Here is a 25,520-nt window from a genome sequence, read left to right as displayed (position 1 = left end):
TGAATGAAAAACTGATACCAGCACTGGAAAGAGCACCTTTACTTTAGTAACCTTGCAAAGTTTCAGCATATTAGGTGATATACACCCAATGCAAAAATGGCTGACATTTTGATATTCTTTTGTCTTCATTCAAATTAGCCTCACTAGCCTCGTCCAAGGTAAAATGTTCTTTTGATTTTTGAACTCAAGAGCGAGGCTATTGAGGCCAATTTGAATGTAGACAAAAGAATATCAAAATGTCAGCCATTTTTGCATTGGGTCTATATCAGCCTAGGAAATGTAAGATGGAATTTGACAATTTTACAGACGTTTGTATGACTGGGGGCATACGTCACACCCCCAGTCACACAAATGTCTATAAATTTTTCATTTTTCAACTTACACTTTCTCAGCTGATATTACACCTAATATGCTGAAACTTTGAGGGGTTACTTAAGTAAAAGTGCTCTTTCTAATGCTGGTATACGTTTTCAATTTTAACTTATTTGAATTTTCGGCCGCCACGTTGGAGAAGGGTCTATTCAGAGAAATAAAAGCATAAAAATTGAAAATTACGTGGAAATACCGCTATTTACGGAGGTTCCGAGTTGCTGTGAACCTCATTATGAAAGCGAGGCTAAGTGCAAAGTTTTTATTATGAAAACTAGTTTCATTCATATGCAAACAAAACTAATTTTCACTTGAAAAGTTTTGCACTGAGCATCGCTTTCATATTGAGGTTCGCAGCAACTCGGAAATGGCCTATTTCAAATCCACTGCCAACGGAAAGGCAGAGATAAAAAAAAATCCGAAAATCTGGATTTAGATTTACGGATTTCAAATAAAGTGAATGTTTTCGGAAAAGACTCTACAGTTCCAAAATCCGGATTTGGATTTGCTAAAAGGAATGCAAAATCTGTTTGGTTTCACCGAAAGGAACACACCCTAATAAACAGCAGTTTGAATCGACAATTTTGACGGTCACAATCTGTTCGCCATCTCTTTTTTAGTTTTACCTTTGCACAAATTCACAGACAGTAAGTAAAAATATCGGCTCGGCTTTTTATTTTAGCCAAAGTAAATGGGGGAAGGAACATAATCATCCTTCAACTTACTAAACTGCGAAAAACCTCTTGTATTAATATGCGGAAATGGTAATTTTTTTAACGCTGTAATTTTCAGCCCCTTGCCAGCAGAAATTCCGTGCAAAACAGAAATCACAGGTGATTTCCATTTTATTCCTGTTATAAGTACTCGCTATAGAGTGTTTTCATTCACGTGACTACCAGCCATATTGGTTTACTGAAACAAAAGAAAGTATTTGCATGAAAAAAGAGTTCAATTCCCAGAGGTTTAGTTTGGGACACCAACATGGCCGCCATTTCTTTGTTTTGGGACCACAACATGGCCGCCGTGACGTCATGTGAAAACACTATTAATAGTTATATTTCTTATCAATTCATCAATCTTTCGCTTCTTTCTTTCTTCATGTCGAGCGACCTACGTATTTATCGTAAAGTGTTGTTGGGTACAGTACTGATTGTAGATAATACAATACAATTGCAAACGGCTTTGACGTAGGTAAGAATAATGCAAAGGAAATGAGCTGCAATGATTATTTACCCACAATGTGAATGTGGTTCATTAAGGAGGCACTATCAGCGACGCAAATGACATCTGGCAGGAAAAGAAAACGCACTTAAAAATATCGATCATCTCGTTTACCCTGGACTAAATTGTTGATGAACATTTTTCTAAATAAGATCCCATCTTATGTTTTTTGGCTTGCGGCGCAAGCCAAAAATTTTAAACCCATAAATTCATGCACTATAAAACCCATTCTAAAGAAACATTTTGCCATCAGTTTTACAGGCAATCGGTGTTGAAAGAGTTTCCTTTGAATCTCACCTTTAAAAGAAAATAGACGACGGTCTCTTTTAGACGGAAAAATGCAAGCTTCATGAACAGTGCCATATTTACTTCCAAAAAATGACCCCACGGTGGAGAAAGGAAAAAGAGCGAGGGAAAAAAGGCCCGGCACGAAACGTTGAAAAGTTTCAAAATCGCAAACAACACTTGCTTTCTTTTTTCAACTGATTTCGAGTACTTCAGCATTCCAGGCAGTGCCCCCTTCCCCCCCCCCCCCCCCAAAAAAAAAGAACACAAGCTACAACACTCTACATTGACACATCTCATTGGCCACGTTTATTGAATTCTACTTGCAAATGGATTTTCTTTACAACAGAGAGTGGTATAAACGAAAGCGGAGCGACTTTCTTTCTCCACAAAAGCCGCATCTAAGAATAGTTTCTTGTGACACCATTCAATCCCCGTTGTCAGAAACAGTTGCAAAACAACCTCTGAACAGCGGGAAGCTGGTTAAAGAAAGAACCAAATGCATTCCAAACTGGAGACCTAACACTTCACATGAGACATAGTTCTGACTAGCTAAAACCTTACGATTACCTATAGAACCCTAACCCATTAATTTAAAATCCTTCTGTGGGATAAATACAACTTGTAGCAAGGAATAATATTGATTAAACAGGATTTTAACTTTTCAAGACCATACGCCCACATTTCCTTGCAGAAATCACGATGTGGAATTTTCTAAAAATTGTGGACGTTAACAGCAATGAAATCTTGGCATTAGCACCTATCACAACAAAGCCTGTATTAGCGGGAACCTTTTTCTAAATTTGCTCTTCGACCTGACTTAGAGGTTGTTTGACGCCTGTCAGAATGAATAACCACATACGTGAAACTGTAAGGTTACGTCATCAGAATGGAATTGTTTTCGGCCGCTCCATGTGGAAGCATCACAATTAAAAGAAAATTGGAATGGTAATGTCACAAGGCAAGTTCCCCAATTGTTGATATTAAGATGGTGACCATGATGACGTCATGACAGCTTTGGTCTTTTCACATAGTGCCATCTATCGACTGCCGAAGAGAAAAAGAAGAAAATGGTAAAAAGGTGTTAACAAGGTGGTAAAAGGTGTTATTATTATTATTATTATTATTGTTATTATTATTATTGTTATTGTTATTGTTATTGTTATTGTTATTATTATTATTATTATTATTATTATTATTATTATTATTATTATTATTATTATTATTATTATTATTATTATTATGGCCTAAGAAAAAATTTCAAGGAGCCCACCAGGCCAAAAGCTGAGAAGTTAAGAGCCCAACATGTGAAGTGTTAGGTGCTGCTGCAAAACAACTTAGGAGCCCAGAGCATTTTATTGAGCGCCCAAGGGCTCCTCTTAGGAAGTGGCCTTGTGTTAGGTCACCCGTTCAGGCCACGCAGTAACCACTTCACTTCACTTCACGTATTTAGCGCAGAGCACTAATAGGCCTTATCACGGTTTTCGACGCCATTTTGACGAGTAGGCAAACACGTCTTGAAATAACAGTGTTTGTTTGGAAATCCGATGTCAAATAATTTTCATAAAACATCGCTTCTGAAAAATTCATGAATTGGAAAGTTTAGGCACTATGCAAAGGATTTTACAGAAAAAAAACTGAGGAATGTAGCTGTGCTAGAAAGCATCTAGTTGCGTTTTGACATTTCCATACATTTGTCTGCATAGCGAACCAGCCGTGAACTGCTACTAAAAATAGTTCGCGGGAAAAAATCCAGGGAAATGTATGGAAAGTTCAAAACACGACTGGACGCTTTCTGGCACAGATACATCCTTCCAATTTTTTTCTTAAAATCCTTTTTCTAGTGCCAAAAGTTTCTAATTCATGAGTTTTTCAGCGATGTTTTATGAAAATTATTTGACATCGGATTTCCATACGAACACTGCTATTTCAAGACGTGTTTGCCTACTCGTCAAAATGGCGTCGAAAACCGTGAGAAGGCCTATTGGTAAGGTAAGGTAAGGTAAGGTAACGCAAGGCTTTATTTTAAGGGGGTAACACTTAACAGTAACTAAAATACTGACGAACTTGTGGCCCTCTAAAAAGCAAGCTAAATTAAATCAAAACCTTACACTTACCATATAGCTATTTACAATAAATAGTTATTGGGGACACCCTCCAGATCGATATGGAAATTGGAAAGAGCAGTTGTGAGACCAGGAGAGGGGAAAACTAGAGTAAACGGAGATAAAACTCTCGGATTAAGGACCAGACCCACTCCTTGCGGCTCGTGGCTCCACTTAAATTTTGAACATTGTCATATGACGTTATTTTATGTTCTATCAGGTCTATAGTATAGACCATAGCAATACGTCGATTTATTAATTACTTAGCACGTAACAACTCCAGTCAATGTGCCTCTAAATTACCTGATTTCTATTTCTTTTCACTCTGTATCAGGGATAACAAGAAGCAAAAGTGATTGGCGAATTATGAGAAAAGGATGATTAGTATTTGTAATCGCATGAGGCCGTGTAGAATTAAGGATTAATTTTGACGCCTATTTTCAAAGTTTTCCTTTGGTGAAAGAAAAATCGAGAAAAAATGCCCTCCATCTTCACCAATCAGTGCTCAGTACTTTTACCCTCTATATTACAACGAAAGCAACAGTCACCCACCTTCCAATGCAGGATCAATTGGTTGTGGATCGGCAGGAGCTGCAGCCTGAAAAACAATTAAACAACCTTTAGCTAAAGGACACAGTTGCAATCATTTGTAAACATTTTTAAATGTACTTTTTAAAACCAAGTTAACCAACAGTAAGTTGCAGCTACTAAAAGGCAGAAACGCAATCACAATACCAACACACTTGCGAATACCACCACACAGATATGATACGAGATCACAGGCTACAATTATCATTCCTAGCGCACGGGGGGAGATATACAAGAACTCGTTCTTCCCAAGAAGTATAAAAAAGTGGAGTGAACTGCCACTTAAAATTCGAAATATACAGTTAGAGCTCCCCTTCAAACTTGCCCTGTGGGCACATTTTAATTATATTTACATATGTTTCCTCTGCACGTGTATAAACACCATACACAGCACTGTATTACATTAAGTATGTCCATCAGCACCAGCACACCGTGGCGCGATGGGCAACCTTTGCCATGTATAAAATAATGTAGACGTAGATGTACTAAGCTTTGGTGGTCAGTGGTCAGCAGCCAGGCTAACTACATGTATCACTCACAAAGAGTAAGATCTAAATTGACATGGTGTGATTGTTGGTTTTTAAGACTCCCTTTCAAAAATTTGCAAAATTTGATCTTTCTCATTACATATGGCAAACACAAGTTAAAATAACTCAAACTTACATGATTGAGAATGCCTGCTGCTTCTTCAGCAGACATCCTGTATGGTGAATCTTCTACGGTGACATTTTTGCTGGAAAGAAAAGAGAAAAGGAAAGAAAAAGAAAAGAAAAAAAGAAAAGAATGGAATACATCAAGTAAGAGTCAATGATCCTAACACTATGCTTTTTTGTCGAGCCACCATTGATTCTAAAGACAGCCAGCAAAACAGAACATTCTTTCATCCTACTACCAAAAGAGTAAGCGCAAAACTATAGTTTAAGTCACTTGCCTGTTGGACTTTGCAAGGAGGCGTGACCGTTAATCAAATTCGCATATCCTGGTTGGCTAACTTGTAAAAAAAGTTTGTTGGGTGGCCATGGTAAGGCGCGTCGCACTGTAATAGCTTATTTTCAGAAATGTACAAATGGCTATTGGAAATCCGCGGTCCCTTGCCCTTATTATAATTACTGACAGCAGTGTGAAATCACTGCACATATGCATCAGCTACAAACATATTTCTTACCATGCAAGACCTTTGTCATTTTCAACCTTCTTCAAAATTAGTTTCCTCCAACATTCATGCGTTTCATTGATTATCCTCATGGCAAATTCCTGAGGTTTACAAAACACAACAAATGTATGTTGATATTTCGATAACTTGATTTAACCATGATTTTAAATTTTCTTTTCCATTGCCAGTCTCAAGCTGACTGACATGGAGGAACAGTACATATAAGCATGAACGAGTGCGGGTTGAAAGTTAGTCTCTTCATTTTGTTGTTGCATTACAAAATAAATGTTAATCTATCAGTACTTGAAGATGCAACTACTGCAAATAACCCAATAAACGTCCCCTCCCTAATCAGTGGCCAATCTCTATTAACCGCCCCCCGCCCCACCCTCCTAAAACAGATGTTTAGTGACAAGTGCCCCTATCTAATAGATGCCACATGCCAACATGTGTAATGAGCGCCTATTCAAAAAGAAGTGCAAAAAAGGAAGAAAAGAAACGAAAAATAAAATCAAGCAAACTTTTCCACATCTGAAATCTTCTCAAGCAACAGCTACCAGTCTTAAAGGGGCAGCGTCACGTATTTGTGACGTTACTTTGAATGGACAAAACCACATTTGCATCAACGGAATCAGTAAAATAATAGTTCAATTTTCCTCACAGTAACCTATGGCGTTTCGTTGCGGACAAAAATTCCCTAACTAAAGGAAGTGACTTGCTTGGAGAAATAAACAGTGAGATTAAAAAAATGAAGTCGATGAATTGAAAAATTTTACTTAAAAAAATAATAATAGTCCACAATTTAAGAAAAAAATTAGATCGAAGTCTAAAAATTGAGTCGAGTTTCTAAAAAATATGTCGGACGCAAAAATTCAGTCAACCGGAAAAATCAACACCGAAAAAAAAAAAAACACTAGTCGAAAGGAAATGGTAACTGATTTGCGCCTTAACCGGATGTAAGTAGCATATCCTTTTATGGTTTTACAGGAAGTGATGTGCTATGCATACAAGAATGTGAAATTCTTCGCGCGGGAATTCATCAAAGCAGCAAACATGGCCGGTAACTCGCAATCTGGGAGTTCTGTACAACAAATTGTCAATGCGGTCCTCAACAACTTGAACCGCTTGCCCCAACAAGAAAATCAAACCTCAGCGTTAAAAGTGTTGACGGGCCAACGAGACTCCTGCAGTTCGCAAAGGTATTTCTAATAAAGCCTTCAAAAGTACCTTAGCTCTGCTTAATGATTTTCATCTCGATCATGAAGGGAAAAATTTAAATATATTGAATGAAGGTTTCCTTAATGATCATTCTGAGCCGTTAGGAGAAGTTTTTCACATGCCATTGGGTATGCTAGCTCTGTGGCATTTGTTTACCGGCTCTGATCAACTGCAAGATATCACACAGCGCTAAATAAATGCTATCTATGAAGACATGGGATCCATGGATTTCATAACTCGTGATTCACGCTTTTCTGCAGTCTGAGTGAGACTACAGGATGTTCGTTTATCACGTATATGAGAGTCTAACAGATCCGCGTCTTTACAAAGATGATCAATGTTGTCTCTCTCTTTCGAGAGCTTTGGCCTCTTGCAGTTGTTTTCAGCTCTGTCGCTTCGTTACTGAAAGGCAAGTATTATGTTTTTCGAGCAGACATGCATCTCCATTGTTTTGTGGGTAAGCTCGCATCCGGTAGATATCAAAAGCTAAGACAGTGAGTAACTGTCACGGGAGTCTCGAGGATGCTTCAGCGAATTCTTTTGACAAGCGTTAAGTGTTGTTTCTCAGGCAGGTGGTTTAACTGAGCAATGCAGGTTTGCTGGGAATCTGTTGCCCATACACCTCACAAAAACGGGCTATCAAAGTTGACAGTGTTCGCTCGTATTCTTCTAATCGACGGACCAAAAATTCTGAGGTATCATAAGAAGCTGAAATCAACTGTTCTTCTGAATTTTCTATCAGTCTTCCCCAAGAAAGAAAGAAGTCTTCAAAGTTGGGAAGCCATCGCGCCATTTTGTTTCTGACCGCGGGTCCCACACATTACTTCCTGTGATACCATATAAGGATATGCTCCTTAATTACAGTTGAGGCGCAAATCAGTTTCCGCTTCCTCTCGACTAGTTTTTTTTTTTTTTCGGTGTTGATTTTTCCGGTTGACTGACTTTTTGCGTCAGACACATTTTCTAGAAACTCGACTCAATTTTTAGACTTCGAACAAATTTTTTTTTCTTAAATTGTGGACCATTATTATTTTTTTGAAATAAAATTTTCAATTCATCGACCTCATTTTTTTAATCTCATTGTTTATTTCTCCAAGTAAGTCACTTCTTTTTGTTGGGGGATTTTTGTCCGCAACGAAACGCCATAGTAACCCTACTACTACACAGACACTAGTGTAAGGCCCGGTTCAGACGCCGAACTTTTCATGAGCCGAACCTAATACCTCGAATTAAGTACATGAAAAGTTCGGCGTCTGAATCAGTTGAGAACGCCTGCTTCAATTTGGAATGGCTCAGCCATTCTTCCCGCCTGTCTTAGCCGGGAATTTCAGCTTTGGAACGGCTTTGATTCAGACGTCGAACTTTTCATGAGCCGAACCTAATGCATAAATTATTATGACGTATTTCAAATAAAAAAATTAAAAATAAAAAAAAAAACGCCAACATTTCGATTGGTTTTGCTTCAAGTAAATTAATTAAGTTCGGCGTCTGAATCAAAAGGCAGGATTTTCGTGATTTGGGCCGACCTTAATTTGAATTAAGTTTGGCTCATGAAAAGTCCGGCGTCTGAACTGGGCCTTAGTTATCTCTGGCCGCGGATGGCTTAGATTGAAAATGGATTGAAACTTGAAAAAATTAGCCTGTTTTTTCAAGTTCTTCCAGCGTATTTGGACAAATCGCTTAAAAAAACTGATTATAGTTTGTTCTTCCCAGCTCTAGGAGTAATTTGATGTTAACAAAAAGGTACCTTGTCAAATATTTGAGCAGTTTCGACCAAAACACAGAGAAATATCCTTGACAGTGCCTCTTTAAGAGCGACAGTGAAAATCTTCTTTTGTGATGATTCTTACCATCCTTAGTTTTCATCTGCATTATGCTCTGTTGCTTCCTGGCATTAGTCATTCCAGATTTTGAAGAGTAAAATATTCAACTTTTGCTGTACAACGTTTGTTACTTAGTGAGCACTTCCAAACTGTTGTTCAAGAAAACATAACAAATGCCTCTTTCTAAGAAATGCCTTGACTATCTAATAAATGCCCCCTTAAAAAACAAATAAATTAATAAATGCCCTAGGACCTAGTAAGAATAAAATTGAGCTTGGAGCCCCTGAAAACCACAAATTATGTGTCTCTCTCTCTATCCAGGGCCCAGTTGTTCAAAGCCTGATTAAGCTAATCCTGGATTAACGTGAACTTTGAATCGAGTTTAATTACTAATCAATAAAGATTCTTCCAAAGGAGTTTTGTCCCTCAGTTAAATTGACTTAGACAGGTTTTTCTTCACCTTTAGCTTGAAATAAGCCTTTAAAACCATTTTTAACGAGTGAGATGAAACCCTTGTTTAACTTTTAATCCTGGATTAGCATTAATCGGCTTTCGAAAAACCAGGCCCAGGTGTATAAAGTTAATGATGTGCAACAGTAAGAACCACAAGCAATGCATCGAAAGAAACACTTCTTACTTTGTCCTTAGCCTCATCATTGAAGGCAAACTCATTTTCATTACTCCCTGCTGGAATTTTGTAGATCTTGAACCAGTCAACAGAGGCCTAAAGAACAAAAATGAACATCTGCGCAATCACAACATCAAATGCCACAAACAATGCCACTGACATCAAATAAAATAATGGTTCATAATATTAAATTGTTATTGTGGAGGCGCGGTGTTGAAGTGGTTAACGCATTGGACTTTCGATCAGATGGTCAGAGGTTCAAGGATGGGCTGGTCTCTTCATTGCTGTGTAATGTTTCATTAAACAAAAAACTTTTCTCCACATTGTCTCTCTTCACCAAGGTGTATAAAATTAATGGTGCCGGCAACGTACTGCTGGAGGTAACCCTCCAAAGGACCATCATTTCATCCAGGAGGGAGTAGAAATACTTTTAATTGCTTCATGCTACAGAAACTGGGTTAAGCTTTGGCTATGTGGGCCACTTAAGCTCGTGCGAGACTTAACCTTTTTATAATGTTAATGTTAATGAACATTAACATGTTAATGTTATTGAACATTATCATGATCACTGTTTCTCTATCATGGCCATCACCAACATCATCATCATCATCTCCATCAAATTGTTTTGTATAACAAAGCATCCATTCACGAATTCCAAAATTATATAAACCCTGGTCTTACATCCACAGTTACCTTTAGTAGTCCAGGCATGTGTTTCTCAATGTCATCGATATCTTTGGATACACAAATAAATAAATAAGATAAAAGATAAAACAATAAGAACTATCTTGATAAAAGAAATTTTCATTACAACTTAATTTAATGAGAATGATGTATTATTCAGTGACACAGGCAAACTTGGAAAAAAGATGCCAGTGCTCCTATCAGGAGTCGAACCTAAGACCTTCCAATAAATTATTACTAGTTTGGATGCTCTACCACTGAGCTACAGGAGACTTGTGAGAGCTAAGGCCATTAAACTAGGTTCATGGGACAAACATCCTGCATACTGCTAGGATTCGCATGTCATGTGTGGCATATGCGCAATGGAATAAAATGTGACGGAATATTTTTAAGCCTGGTGAATAAATGAGAATGATGTATTATTCAGTAAGTGACACAGGCATACTCGGAAAAAAGATTTGAGAGCTCCTTTCAGGAGTTGAACCTAAGACCTTAAGATTACTAATTCAGATGCTGATCTGTAATAATCATTGTAATTGCTAATTTGTAATAATATTATGCTTCTTTGTTTCTACCATATCATTCTGCATTAATTTTACAAAGTTTAATTTTCTATGGTCAGGAAGGCTACCTATATCAGACTAAGGGCTCAAGTTTTCATTTCTCAGAACTGGCCAGCCAGACCAGTTAATTTAAAGGATAAGTTTTGTCCTATTCCTTTGAATTTCTTCAGAAATAGCAAACCATTTTCAAAGTGCTTATATTTCAAGATTTTGCAGTACCATCCAGGCTTCAAAATGATGCATTTGATTTACAGACAGCTGGCCATATCTGGTAAATGGAAATGCTTCATCAATGCGATTAATTTCAGGAATCCTTAAAGTTTGTAAATCCATATATAATTATGTTATATCAGTCTGTAATTTCTCATTGATGCCTACACAGTTAAAACTATTTCACAGTTCAAACTATTCCATAAGCTCGGTTGCGACAGGAGGATACATTTCCACCTGCACTGAGCTGAACATACGCCAACTCATCCTGCATAAATGCCTATAGGCATCTTGTTAATTAGAGATCCATAAATAGAAGCTAAATGGTTTAAAAATAGCATACCTTGAACCCATGTGAAGACAAAAGATATTAGTGTAATCTGACTCTAGTCAGTTACTGGATGTGTTGTGCTCTGCATAGAGAAACGGTGTAAAGTTTCTATAAAGTACTTAATATGAATAATGCCTTAATTACCATTCAATTCTTTGGCTAAAGGATCATTGACATCAATGCAGAATATTTTCCAGTCTGTTTCACCTTCATCAATCAAAGCGACAGTTCCTAAAATTTTAACTTGCTTAACATCTCCTCGTTTGGCAATCTGAATATTTGGAAATGATGAAAAAGGTTTAGTTATAATGCACTTTGAACAGAGGTTTTCATAAGAGTTGGCAACCAGCACAATTCACCATCTACAGTGCATTAAACAAATTCACCTAAATTTAATGCCTGACACTGATAGCATTCTTGCTTGTAAGAACTGATTGGAACTGCCTTAAGCTGCCTACTTGGCAGATCTTGCTTATGCTGTAAAACGTATTGATTAGAAACACATGTATGCACTAACAGTATACTGTACCTAGGTGGTTGCAAGATTTTAGTCTGTAGACGAAAACTAAGAAGTACATGTATGGAACTGGGCAGTCCACATGTTCCCTTGACCTCGTGTCACTCAGCATGCTATCTTAAAATCCTAATGTGTGAGAGGGACATGTAGCTTCCCCTGGTGGTGTTCAATCAAGTTGTTGTAAGACAGTTCTAAATTTTGAGTCTCTGAATTAAATAATAGAGGATATTACATGACCACACGGAGATAAGAAATTTCTCTTCGAGTTTTGAAAAATATTTCACTTGTTCGTGCAACACTCGAAAAGAAATTTCCTATCTGTAAGCGGCCATGTAATGTTCTGCTTATTATAATATACCCAATGAAATACCAAATCATTGCAAAAGGCGCAACTTATTATGTAACCATACCAGTGGTGATCTTTTCGTGTGTGAAGATAACAATCATGTTATTTTCAGGTGTGAAGATACATGTATCATGTTTTCGGGCGAAGCTCACCTGGTATTTCATTGGTGTTTACATGTATATAATAATAATTATAATTATAAATGGAAGCTTTTGAGCACAATAGTGGTACAGTACAGTACTGCCGTTCATTGCTATGTAAGGCACCTGGTTCTATCTTTTGAGGTTGGAGATTGATAAAATCAAAACAAACTGTGGTCATTCAAATCATTAAAACTTCAGCTGAGTGCTACTTTTCTGTGGTGATGTTTATTATGCCATGCAAGGTGTTTCTAGATTACAAGTCTGTGGATGAATCAACCCTTAACCCTTTCCCGCCCAAGAGTGCCATATGGCACAAGACACAATAATGAGTCCAGTATTTGGTCAATTTGTGTGAAACTTGCACAACCAAAAGATCTTGGAAAGATCTATAAATTGAAGGCATAAAATCATGCCCCCCTCCTATATGAGACTTGATTTACCACCCCTCAAACTTTTATATTTTTTTTCCTTTGTACGTTAAGGGCCCAGTTGATATCTTACACAAGCAATGCACTGAGAGCTGTACATTAAGCTATAGTTAAGGGGGATACCCAGTATGTACATCAAATAGGAAAATTTTCAAAGTTTTTCTTCTTTCGTTTTGGATTTTTCTCACTCTAATATGTGACCTCCTCCACCTCTGTTGGTGTGATTTATAGCACACCCCAGAAAATACCTTTTAAATGGTATATCACATGTGGTCTTCCAGTTCATAGTTAGCGATTTAGAAAATTCGGCATTTCCCTTGGGCAGGAAAGGGTTAAGCCACCATTACACATCGAAACTTTTAGCAGAAACTTGTGTGCAACGGGGCTGCGAAACAAGTTTCAGCAAGCGTTGCACCATGTAACATGGTCGGTTTCGTGAAAATTTTTCAAACTTCCCTTGCGAGACAAGTTTCAGGAAAAGTAGAACCACTTTCTACTTCTGCAACAGCTTGCAATGGTCCCAATGGTGAAAAAACAAGAGTTTCACCGCGTAACACCACTTCGTGAAAATGGTCTTGTTGGCCGTTGCACACAAGTTTCAGCTAAAAGTTTCAACGGGTAACGGCCGCTTTACATGATTGTGAACATTATTTCTTAGTTTCTTGAGTTCACATTTCAAATCGCCATTGTACAAATACCATGCCCACTCTTATTAAAGCAGCTTTCGCTGTTACTTACTCACCATGGTCCCAATCTCACAAGCATCAATTGGGTCATTGTCGCCTACACAGTCCGTGTCTTTGTCCTTGTGGTTTGGGTCCTCCCAGGTCTACCAGTGATTAAAGTAATAGTAATAGTGTATTAAATTAGCTCTTGTACACTGCAGTTAAAGGGACAGTATCACACTATTTTTAGTAACACATTTAAAATCGAAAAGATGCCATTTGGTTGATAAAAATTCCATTAAAAGACTATCAGAATGCAAAGAAACTATCCACAGATATTTTTGCCGGCAGATGACCAAAATATAAATGGGTCAAAATTTGAAAATGCGGCCCAAAGTTTTCAATTTTCGCTGTCGTAACGCACTAAAAATCGGTTGTACTGTACTTTGGTAAACCTTTTGCCTCAGTAGAATCACTGTAACAGTTAATATTTCTTTAAATTAGCAATTTAGAAATTAACTAACACTTTGTTAATAGTTTAAACTTAGTGAATTTTTGCCCAAAATCATGATATCTCCCATGATACTGCCCCTTTAATCCTTTGAGCCTCAGTAGTGATGGGCATCTAATTGAAGGGCTGAGAGCATAACCAACTTATGTCTCATTTTAACCTGGTTTTTGATTTCGCTCAGATTTGTTGGAATTTTTGTTCTCCTTGGTTTTGAAAACATTTCGTGGTTTTACAATCGTGCATAAAAAAAACCAAACATGAACAGCGCAAAAACCACTTGCTTACTATTTCTCTCTTGTTAATTCTACCACAGAACTTTACTTCTCTCTCCCACCCCTTCCCCCTATGCAATGACAACAGAAAACAGATGAAAAAACCATTCACTTACTGTTTCTCTTTTCTTAATTCTACCACATTTATGACTTTTTAGTGGTGAGAACTGTGGCCGAGAAATGTGCGGACATTTTGATGACGTATTGTATCTGTTGTGCGTTTCTTACATTCCTGTCACGCACATAGTAGTTTGTAACAGAATCAAATAAAAGCGTAAGATTTTCGTTTCTCCCGCGAGAAAGACCGCTTTCAATCGTGTGCCGTGGTTCAAAGACAACAAGTTTATATTTAATACAAATATTAATACTCAATACAGTGCTTTTGGTCATCCACAGTGACTATAATGTTATCGATTTTTCTTTAGAAGATGGTAACAATTCCCAATGGCATTTATACGAAACACAAATCGGCGGAAAAAAGTACTGGACAATGTTTTCCAATCGAATTGAAGTTCACATGCAAAAATTCGGACAAAGCCGAGCAAAATCGAAAAACAGGCTGAAATTCGACATAGGTCGGTTATGCTCCCAGCCCTTCAATTTCTCCTAACAATATGACTGTGTAATCAAACATACAAGTCATGGGAACACACGAAATCATCACCAAAGAAAACATTTATTGATACTTATCACATTCTCCCAACTAGTGCTATAAGTAATGTATGGGGTACATTGGGGAGATTATGCATGTTGATACTGGGGGAAAAGGAAAAAGGATTAAAGGGGAAATATCATGAAAATTTGATGTCATTTCAAAACCCAAAAATGTTTGTCTGACAATAGAAACAAAAAAATAATTGTCTAGTTTTGTTATAAATGATCACCCAAGTGCAATAAAACTGTCGGTTAGTGCCCCTGGCCAGAGACAGAGTAGATCTGAATGGATTGAAACTTGAAAAATGTTAGGCTAATGTTTTTCAAGTTTTCGTATTTTTGTTTCCAAAATGATCAGAGAACGAGTTGTTCCTGTCAAGAATTGAGTTGATTTCTCTCCCCTCATTGTTCTAGAATTATTTTGTAGCAAAGTGAAGGTCTTATTTCACCATTTTTAACAATTTAAGAGGTCAAAAACCCCATGAATACTTCCCCTTTAACAAAATATGACAAAACTTCTGTCCAACTTACAGTACAGCAGTTACAGAATGACAAGGATGTTGATTTTATTTTTATTTGGAGGAGGGAGGGAACGGGGGGTTTTCAAGAAGAATCCTACATTTATAAGATTTTTACAGTAATTACAATATAATTCAAAAATATTTATTATTATTTAAATTAGATTGTTTTCCACCACATCCTGCTCTAAGTTCACTGCAAACGTGACAGTACAACATACCTGAGGAAGTGCTCCATAGTTCCAGATGTACCCATGGTAGGGAAAGCAGTTGTGCACAAATCTAAGCTTGCCCTTCTTGCAGTCTTGCTTAATGGGATTTAATGCTTCCTTTGTAGCAATCTGTATCAGACAAAATTAAACAGAATTCAAAAGTTACAACAAAAACCGCAGTGCTAAAGAATTATCATACTTCATTTGCACAACGCATAATTCCAGAAAATACCCATATCCCTCCTTCCCCACACCCCCCACCACAGAAGGGATTGGAAAATTATATCAGGGGGAGGGGGTTTCTCAGAAATCAAGAAATTTAGAGGAAAGCATGAAACTAAATTGAAATTTCCAGAGGGTGGGGGAGGGTCTTAGAGAAAATCCCTACCATGGGGCAGGTAGGGATGACTTCTGGAACTACAGTTGAACCTGTATATAACGGCCACCCTCGGGACTTTAGTAACTGGCCACTTAATACAGGATCATTAAAAACACTCACTGGGCGTGGTCTAATGTCAATTTTAATGGCGTATCGTACAAAAACACTTCATGCAAGGAAACAATAGGACAATTAACACTCTTTCAAGTGATCAATACTTAAAACAAAGTTCAGTGCCAACTTGTAACTTAACGGTATAATATAAGTAACATTGTGTAAAAGTACTATACAATAAATTGTCCTCTACTCTCCTACAGTATACAGTGCTCTATTTCTATGACTTACAGTTCACAACAAAATATCTCATTTCGTCATTTCATAGTTGTTACGCTCAAATGTTCAATGTCACATGGCTGAAGAACAAGTTAATTAAAGAGGAATTTCTTGCTAAAGAGTGAAGCATATTCAAAACAAACTTTTTTTAGCGTTCATGATATGGTACAGACTAACTACTTCAGCACATTGCGGACATCTGAAAAGCGTTAACGATATTAAACAGCCGAGTAGCAGCTTACAGTAGCTTTGTACATGTTATTTCTTTATAGTCTGTGATGCTGGATTGCATTTTAAACACAATAATTACTGCATAAAATAACATATGGCTTAGTTTCTATTCAAGGGTGGCCGCTTAATACAGGTAAAAATAACAAAGAAAGACGAACAAAGGACTGCTACAGGGTGGCCGCGGCCGCTTAATAGAGGTGGCGGCCTAATACAGGTAACAAATACAGCATTTGTATGAGCAAACAATCGGGACTTTGAAAACTGGCTGCTTAATAGAGGGTGGTCGCTTAATACAGGGCCGCTATATACAGGTTCGACTGTACACAAATGAATTTTATACAGTACAGTGATAAGGAATGTTATAATAATTATAACAATTACTGTAAAACAAAACAGACGAATAGAATATAGAATAGAGTGGATAGAATACACACATTTGCCGTATACACACACATGAATAAAACATTTAATGTAAATACGAAAGACATGAAACAGAAAACACAAGAATAGTCATAGTTACTGTCATTAATAAGCCATCACAATGCTTCATCAAGTTCAATTACTTAATCAGTTTTATTAATTATTTTATTTGGATACATAAAGTGATGCACGTAGGCCACTTCTTTGCCAGTAAGTTATATTTTATTTAGTGTTACCCTGTCCCTTGTTAGGAAAAGTAATTATATTATTAATAGTTACTTTAGATGCTTAGTTTAATTCATAGTTAAATCAAAATGGTTAAATAGACAGAAATAGGAATGGAAGTGAAACATTATACATGTACTTCAAAATTTAATGAGATCATAAGTTACAAGTGTAACAACAGGAATTGTTAAATGCTCACTGTACGATGTTTACTCACACAACAAATTCCTACAGTTTACAAATCCAAAGCGACCAGAAGAATTTAAGAACAAGAATACAACAGTTAACTCCAGTACAAAAACTAACCGCATTTATTTCAGCTCTTGAAAGCATTTTCCAATCTTCCCAAGCCTGGAACACACCTTTACAATGTGCACATGAAATAAGTACAATTAAATGCACTTATACAACCATTAATTGTCCTTATAAAAATCAAACAGATTTCAAACCTCCATTTTAGCATTTGTCCACCTGGGAACTTCAACAACCATGTTGCAGACTGTTTTCTGAAAGATGTTAATTGACATTTAGTCATAACAAGCAAACTTCAGAATACAGTGTATACCCTGCAACCTCAGTTACACAGTGTATCCAGCCACCTATGCCATCTATAGGGCTGTACTCACATCATGTTACAGCATCGTTGAAAAAACAGCTGTAATTTCATTACATTCTAACATGAATATAAATATTAGAAAATTCATTTAATTAGCCACATTGACTCTCAGCTAAGCTGCAATCAAGTTCGAAGGTTCATTTTTTTTTATGGAAGTGGGGAGCTTTTAAACAAGTCAGAAGTTGAATTTTGCCACTGTATCAAGACACAGAAAGCACTCAAACAGCTGCAAAAGTATAAACTTTAAAATGTGATGTCTATGGCACTTGATTAGAGTCAAAATTCAAACATGCAATTAAAATTGCTGAATTCATTAATTAAAACATGATTTCATCAAAATTAACAAATTCTTCAAAATTTCTGCTACTGTTGAAACATAAATTCTTAGCCCCAAATTCAGCAAAACTTGAATTCACAAAACCTTTCAAATTCTTAAAAACACAAATCGATCGGCAAATTACCTGCATTTCCCAAACCTTTTGAATTCGTCAAAACATGAAATTTGTCTTGTAAATGTCCTTACTGCGCCTTTCAATAACATGCGGACTCTGAAGTTTAAAATTCAGCCAACCGTTTTGCTTTTCACTGCCGTCAATCACTAGAGCGGACCTCTTAGAGAACGACGTTTGGCTCAACGGGGTCAAAAGGTCATGTTCGTGCGTTGTGATTGGCGGATTTCGATCCACTTTGTCGGTTTCTGTATTATTGTGGTCAGTCGGTTGTCTCCTTAATTATGATTGACGGCAGTAAAAAACACAAATCGTTAGCTGGGGTTGAAGTTCAGAGTCCGTATGTTATTGAAAGGCGCAGTAAACATCTATATTCAAGGAATTTTACAAGAAAACTAGAAACAATTGAAGGGGTGCGTGGAATAAGGTCCTAGGTGACTTTTGATGTAAGGTCAAATTCTCCTTTTGTTTAACAAGCAAATACAAGGCAATTTGGAAGGAGAATCTAGCAATTTATCAGAAGTCACTTAGGGCTTTTGTCCAGACACTCCCTATTAATTTTATTAACCTCACTGTCACTTATTTTCGTGGAAAAATTACTTTCATGAAAATGGAACGGGCATATTTCGCGGGACTTTAATTTCGCGATTTGGCCAAAAATATATATTAAAAGGAACTAAATTTTGCGGAAATTGTCAAAATACTGATCTGCATTAACAGCTGACTCGCTGGTTGGTCACTTGTAACACGCTTTTTCTTTTGAGAGGAGGGGTCTTATACACCAAAGTTATGGATACAAAGCAGATCACCACTTGTGCAAGGGGGATTGGAAATTCCAGTCAAAGTTGTTATTGAAATGGAGGCCATGACAAGGAACAGAGAAACAATTAACAAGTATAAACAGCTTGTTGTGGCGAGTTAAAGGGAGCTACATAGGAATGGATTGTTTGACGACTGCACCAAGGATATCTTACAAGAACTGCAGCAAGAAGATGATATTGATTCATACAAAGAGAGCTCCCACGCCAAAACTTTAATAGAGAACATGGAGAAGATAACTACTTTATGTAGTAAACTGACGTTGACGTTCATTAAAGAATTATTTAGCAGGGTATAAAATTTTCCATGGTTAATTTTTGTGAAAACGTTTTTTCGCGGGTGTTCAATTTCGCTATTATTTGAACATCGTGAAAATTAAGTCCCATGAAAATAAGTAACAATAAGGTACAAAAGCAAAGCTTCGCCTCAGGTAGTGAGATATGTCATTGGAACAGACGCTTGGACTGGACTCTTTCATATAAGGATTTGCAGAAATGCAACCCCCTTTGAAAATATTAACTAAGTTAAAAACAAAGCTTATATGTCAGTTTTTACAGTATTCACCCACCTCATCATTAGCAAATAATGGAATATCATGGAAAGGGGAAATAGCTTGACCTTTGTTGTCACCTGAAAAAAAAGTTTCACACCTAAATGAGACTGACTTGCAGAGAAGACAGACACTTTCTCAGGAAAATTTAGCAATGGTATAGTTTTGGGTTGCCTGTAGTCTGGGTCGTCGTTTTAAATAAAAACCGTTTCTCAGGAGTACAGTACACTCTTTTAAAATGGATGGTGCTCCCAGGTCTAAGAAAGGGTGATGTAGGCTGAATTTCATTGAGAACAAAATTTTTCTGAGATGGCCAGATATACTGTAAAGCTAGTATGAGTGGTGTCTGTTTTAAGAGGGTGACTTGACTGTAGACTGAATTTTATGAAAAAAACCCAAGACGTCAGGAAAGACTGGCGGAATCACCTTTCTTTGTGACATTGTGACCAGTACTGAAAATCGTTGTTGCAAGCCATCTTGTGTAGCATCGCCGTTATGTGCACAGTGCTTCTCTTCGACTTCTATTCAATTTTTATTGATTGTGAAAGATAAATTTTATCTTCATGATTTTATGGAATACATGGGGCAAGTCAGCACTAAAACATAATCTCTCAAGTGTTGATGAAAATGGAAGCTGAAAATTACTTTCAGGCCCTGTAACCCGGTCTGCAGAACATGGCAGGTGCACGCACCAGTTTCAGAAAAACTTTCTCATTCTCTTTATCAGAAAATGCCTCTGCAGGTGCAAGATCTGTTCCAGTGATGCCCATCCCCCCTCCCCCAGCCAACCCCTGAACATTATAATAAATTGTTTTCAAAACAAACCAGCAAAGGCCTAGCCTCCCACGCAGTCATTTTTAGGGGACTCGAATTACCTCCTCCCCACAAACGCCTGCTTACCCAAACGCCACATTCCTTTCCCATTGTTTAACTCCCAAGCACCCTAGCCAATCACCATTGAGGCATTGTTTAATGACATCAAATCAAATTGCTGGTTACAATGGCCGCTTCCGTTTCCCGTGAGCATTGTACAGTCTCTGGTACAGTCTTGAGAGATGCGGAAGTTAAGTTGGAATAAATATATTTTTTTCACTTCTGGAATGGCTGGTCATGGCTGAAACGCCAAAACAAATATCAAATGTGAATACAAGCGGTTCTTGTGCGACGTTTTGACACCATTATCTGCTGGGAGAGTCAAAATCTTCGGGAAAATGTAATCGATCTTCCCGATCCCCACCAACGGAAACTCTGGAGCAGATTTATTTGTTTGTACGAAGTGCTACAAGTGACTAACTCGATTTGAGAAAGCTAAGAAGAATGTCGAAGGTATCAAGGGGAGATCTGCAGTATTTATCAGTCCACTAAAGTTAAACGACAAAGAGCCGATCAACTTGTGAGCCTTGTGGAAAATGTCGCACATGTCCCCAAACAAATTGCAACAACAAAGCGAGTTTCAACTGCAAAATCTTTAAAGTTTAACGACATATCGGGTAATATTTCGGTTTCCTCCACAACAACAAGGTCAACAAGATTAAAGGCAAAGCTTGATAAATTATTCAATCGACTTTGCGTAACCAGTCGGCAAATTGACGAGAATATCCCTATTTCCCGTCACGAATTCTTTGATTGCAGTCACTTGAAAGGATTTTAAACGAGAAGTTTTGAACGTAGGGCACACCGTGCTGAAAGTTCACGTAAGCTCAGTCAAGGTCTTTCTCCGCTGTGATGTTTTCCACTGTTCCCGCGAGAGGCGTTCTGAGGTCAAGGTCAACCTTCCAGATTTTAGAAGGTTCACTGTGATTGGCTTAGTGGTGGAAAGGAATGTGGCGCTTGGGTGAGCAGATGTTTGTGGGAGGAGGTAATTTGAGTCCCCTAAAAACGACTGCGTGGGAGGCTAGCAAAGGCCCTGCAGCAGGAACAAACAAGCTCTTCAAATGCCCCACGATAAAGCTAAAAATGAGTTGGTTTCTTAGTTTCTGAGCATACCTTTATTCTAACCACATCTTATTAAGGCCAAACTAAGTCTGAAATAATTCTCTATTTCTATGAACTGTTTTAGTGGACATTTTTCTGTGGATGTACCATCTCATTTCATCCTCTTTAGACAAAGTTAATAAAAAATTGATCACCTTTACAGACAAAGTTAGCATTGAAAGGAAGTGACAGTGCTTCAAGGTTAAATTCGCAAGACCGTCAAATGCCCCTGGACAAAAACGTCAAAAATAACCCTGGGTAGAGTACACTGTAATGCCTGACCCCAGGACGGACGATGAGGAAAAACATCCAACCAATCCCCGGGGAGGGGGGAGAATGGGCACTATGCGCTGGAATTGACTGAAGCAAAACACTGGTCCAGTGGGGACTTAAGGTGGTACTGGAGGCTAAATCGGATCTTTCGGATCATGACCTTTTTTAAACATATGGGAGATTACTTAAAATGGGACATGTACGCCAAATTTCAGAGATCAAGACTGAAGCGTTCACGAGTAATAAGCGAGAGAAGTTTGGTTTCTACGGGGTCTTTCGCGGAAAAAAACACGGACTGCCTACTGCGAAAATCCTTGTGTTGTCTTCGTGTACAATTCCCCAAAGAGTATGATGTTGAGAGATCTGTCAATAGTGCTCTCTTTTACGTGAAAGATGAGACCGTTCTGGATCTCTAGATGGATGAAATAAAATTATTGTCTTCGCTAAAGACATCATCTTTTGCGATCAACTCAGTGGTGACAATTTAGGAAATGGAAACATGGACGCTTTTGACGCCGGAAATTTCCTCAAAACCGGTAATTTGAACATCTCAGCAGTCTATTACATGATTAATATTGTTTGTAGTAATATCGCAATTCGCTTCTTGGCGCGATAATTTTACAAATAAACGCTATTTCTTATTTTCACCACCTAGCCAACTACCCAACAGCACACGCTATTCCAATATTTTTCTTTCAGGTTTGCTGAAACCCCGAACGGATACGGGTCGCCTTGTGTAATCCAACGAACGGCGATCTATGACTGCAAGCAGCCGTACTTTCCCCCCTCATATCACGCACGAAAAGTGACGGTAAAATTATGCGACTTCGCCGCTCGCTAGATCTATCGTGCGCTAGATGCGCGCTCCAAAAATTAGGAGAAGACAGAGACTGCTCGCAGTCTAACGGCGATCTCGAAGCCAGGAGAAAACAGGAGAGAAATGCGTGATTCTCCAGCCAGCTTCCCTCAACTTATCAAAATCTAGCTCTATCCTCGACTGTGATCCTGAACCACAAGCTTCGTTAGCCTTTTCGGACTTCTCCTTCATAGTGTGTCACCGCTTTCTTGGCGGCATCACTTATACTTTTCCCTTTTTTTAAACGTATATTTCCTCTCTAAACTAGCTTCTTCGATCACACGTGTTTGCCTGTTTGATTCAACGCCGTCACACTGTTGGGGTTCTGTTGCGGGTGCCGTTGCTATCCAGAGGTGTCATTGTTTATAATCGCTTCTCCTGATTGGTTTCGCGGGAAAAATAGCACCCCAAAAAAGGAAAGAAAGGGCCTAAAAAGGACCGTTTTTGATGATTTACCGCTGTAAACTGTTATTACAGGCGTAAAAAAACATGGCTGCCATTGAATCCAAGCCGACGAAAGCTTTCGAGATGATTTTTTGACGATTCCAGCGCAATTTTGAGAAAAAAATACATGTTGATAGAAAGGTGGGAGTTGGATCAGTGCAATATCTCTTCATTGATTTATAGCATGGACTAGAAACTTGGCAGACGTAAACTACATTAGTGAAGGAAAATTTTTGTGCGAGTACGTCAGATAGCTGCGAATGCGAGACAGATAGCCTCATTACACGGAATGCCCGCAGGGCATGACGTGTCTAGGTTTCGGTCGGGTATCTTTTTCTTCATCGGTGTCATAAATGTGCACATTAATTTATGCATTAAACTCTGTCCTCCCCTAGTAAGGATATATTGTTCTGATTGTCTTCAACAGAAGCGGCCCAATCAAAATCTATTTTTCAGGCACATATCACGAGAGAGGGGACCCACTCATCACTTCTGTGTGACGTCAAATCATCATTTGATTTATTCATTAAAACTAGATTAAATTCTTCCCTCTCCCAAAAGGGATCTATTGTTTTGATTGTCTTGAACAAAAGCGGCCCAATCAAACTCCATTATCTGCGCGTATATCACGAGGGAGGGGACCCACTCATCTCTACTTGTGTGACGTCAAAGCAAATCATCATTTGGAAAAATTGTTTTCGTTCAATGGCGGCCACATGTCTGAATTTAAGACTCCGGATCTGCCGTTTTCAGAGAGAAAACCAACCTTTTTCAAGCAGTAAATCGAAATAATAACTTCTAGGTAGTACTCGGCCGTTGAAACGGCGGAAATTGGGAGAGTTCACAGCAAAGAAAATCCGCTTTAAAAAACAGATCGAATGATCAACGAGAAGGATTAGAGCTAGAGGAGGCCAGACCAGTTCAGCGGGGTCATGACGTTATTGCATAGTTATTTCTGGTATGATTCCTAGTAACACAACGATAAGTATCACGCAATATATCTGAATAAAACCATTCAGACAATTATTTCAATGGCCAAGGGAGGATATTTTTTAAATATCTGCGAAACATACAATGGGGAATAATTGGGGCTACATTAAGCATTCCGTGTAGTGCCATTAGAGGGGCATCTTGTTACCTATTTCGAAAGGGTGCATTGATGACATTTCTAGTGGTAATTCGTTTCCATTTGACTTTTCTGTGACGTACTCCTACCAAAGTTTAGATTTTAATGATATGTGTCAGATGGCCCAAGCTTAAATAAGTGGAATGAATTCTCTTTAAGCTACATTCGAAAACACGAATTGGGAAGATATCAACCACGCCCATTGAGAGCTCAAATTTCACAAATTCCTTTCATTCTTTCATATTGAAAATGTTTTTTGCAGGAACTACATACATAAACGTTTTACATGTGAACATATGATAAAAATTGAACAAGTATTTCAACAAATATGATTCATGTAGATATGTGACAAAAATGCGAAAATTAGCCTCCAGTACCACCTTAAGGGGTTAAATCCCCCCCGCGCACTCTATTTTCACCTTCTATGTCAGGTATTTGTAGTATGAGTCTTCTTGTTGATGCTAGTATTCCGAATGAATCAAAGCATGGCCATTTTTGCGCACTTGACCCTTGTTGGTCAATAGACTGAAACGAAAGTGACAACGATCGATACAAAGGTCGCTTCCGTATTTTGCTTTGGTGGTGACAAATCTATAATTTGCGAATCCTTTGACGATAAAAGTGCAAAAGGTGTAAAAGACAAAAATCAAGATAATGTCTCAAGAGTCTGCAATAATTTTTAAGCAAATAAGCTTATATACTTTCCACTCTGGACACGGCACCGATTTTTCTTTCGCGTGAAATGGACCAACACGCTCGGTCAGCGAGGCAAGTAATCTGACTTGTTCTGCCACGACTTGAACGATTTGGACCGGAATTATATTTCGAGCTTGAAATTCAGGAACATCACTTCCATGGGGGGCTTCACACACTACATCATGTGAATTTCTTATAGGAAATGCTTAAAAGAACATTTTTCCCTAACAATGTGAATCTCTAGGCTTACTCACGGTGGAAAACTACTTCGACTACTTTATCATTTCCACAGTAAAAGTTCGTGCAATTCAGCGAATACTTACGAAAATACATCCTGAAATCTAGAGTGTTAGGGGCACCACTCGGAGAGGTAGAATAAGCCATGGTTCGTTTCATTAAGGAGGTACAAACCAGAGTTCTTTTCGCGCGAATGAAGGTAAAAGTACGCACACTACTGCGACCAAACGAGGTGAGCTGGAAAAAGAGGGTGTTTAGGTGGCGAGCCATTTCTAAAGAGCGATCATTTTTAACACGCTCTCCTATTGGTTGAACATGATATAAGCGATGATGCAATTGGTTGATTTCCATCATTCCAACCGATTGCGTGAAATTTCTAAGAAACGCGTGCACGTCTGCGGTGCACGATCAATAAAAACAATTCGTTGAATTTGCGGAAGCAAAACAT

General features: G+C 38.0%; 1 protein-coding gene across 1 annotated transcript; it reads right to left on the bottom strand.

The window, feature by feature from the left end:
* Positions 1 to 2,157: 2,157 nt before the first annotated feature.
* On the bottom strand, positions 2,158 to 25,331 carry LOC146485221 (uncharacterized). The gene is made up of 12 exons (XM_085103605.1): positions 25,159 to 25,331; positions 19,485 to 19,546; positions 17,482 to 17,538; positions 15,454 to 15,573; positions 13,355 to 13,441; positions 11,323 to 11,449; positions 10,084 to 10,124; positions 9,400 to 9,486; positions 5,734 to 5,822; positions 5,232 to 5,301; positions 4,533 to 4,578; positions 2,158 to 2,922 (listed from the first exon to the last, which is right to left on the bottom strand). The coding sequence occupies exons 1-12, from the start codon at positions 25,229 to 25,231 to the stop codon at positions 2,882 to 2,884; spliced, it is 900 nt and encodes a 299-aa protein (XP_084959731.1). The 5' UTR covers positions 25,232 to 25,331; the 3' UTR covers positions 2,158 to 2,881.
* Positions 25,332 to 25,520: the final 189 nt, after the last annotated feature.

This window comes from Pavona decussata, unplaced genomic scaffold (assembly GCF_977016875.1).
Source record: "Pavona decussata unplaced genomic scaffold, jaPavDecu1.1 SCAFFOLD_27, whole genome shotgun sequence".
NCBI lineage: Eukaryota > Metazoa > Cnidaria > Anthozoa > Scleractinia > Agariciidae > Pavona > Pavona decussata.
This window is presented reverse-complemented; position numbering and strand designations above follow the sequence as displayed.

Coding starts and splice junctions, on each gene's coding strand:
- LOC146485221 (XM_085103605.1), bottom strand. CDS start 25,231: ATGAAACGAACCATGGCTTATTCTACCTCTCCGAGTGGTGCCCCTAAC. Junction 13,442..15,453: donor ACTATGGAGCACTTCCTCAG/GTATGTTGTACT, acceptor AATCACTGGTAG/ACCTGGGAGGACCCAAACCA. Junction 4,579..5,231: donor CAGCAGGCATTCTCAATCAT/GTAAGTTTGAGT, acceptor ATTGTTTTTCAG/GCTGCAGCTCCTGCCGATCC.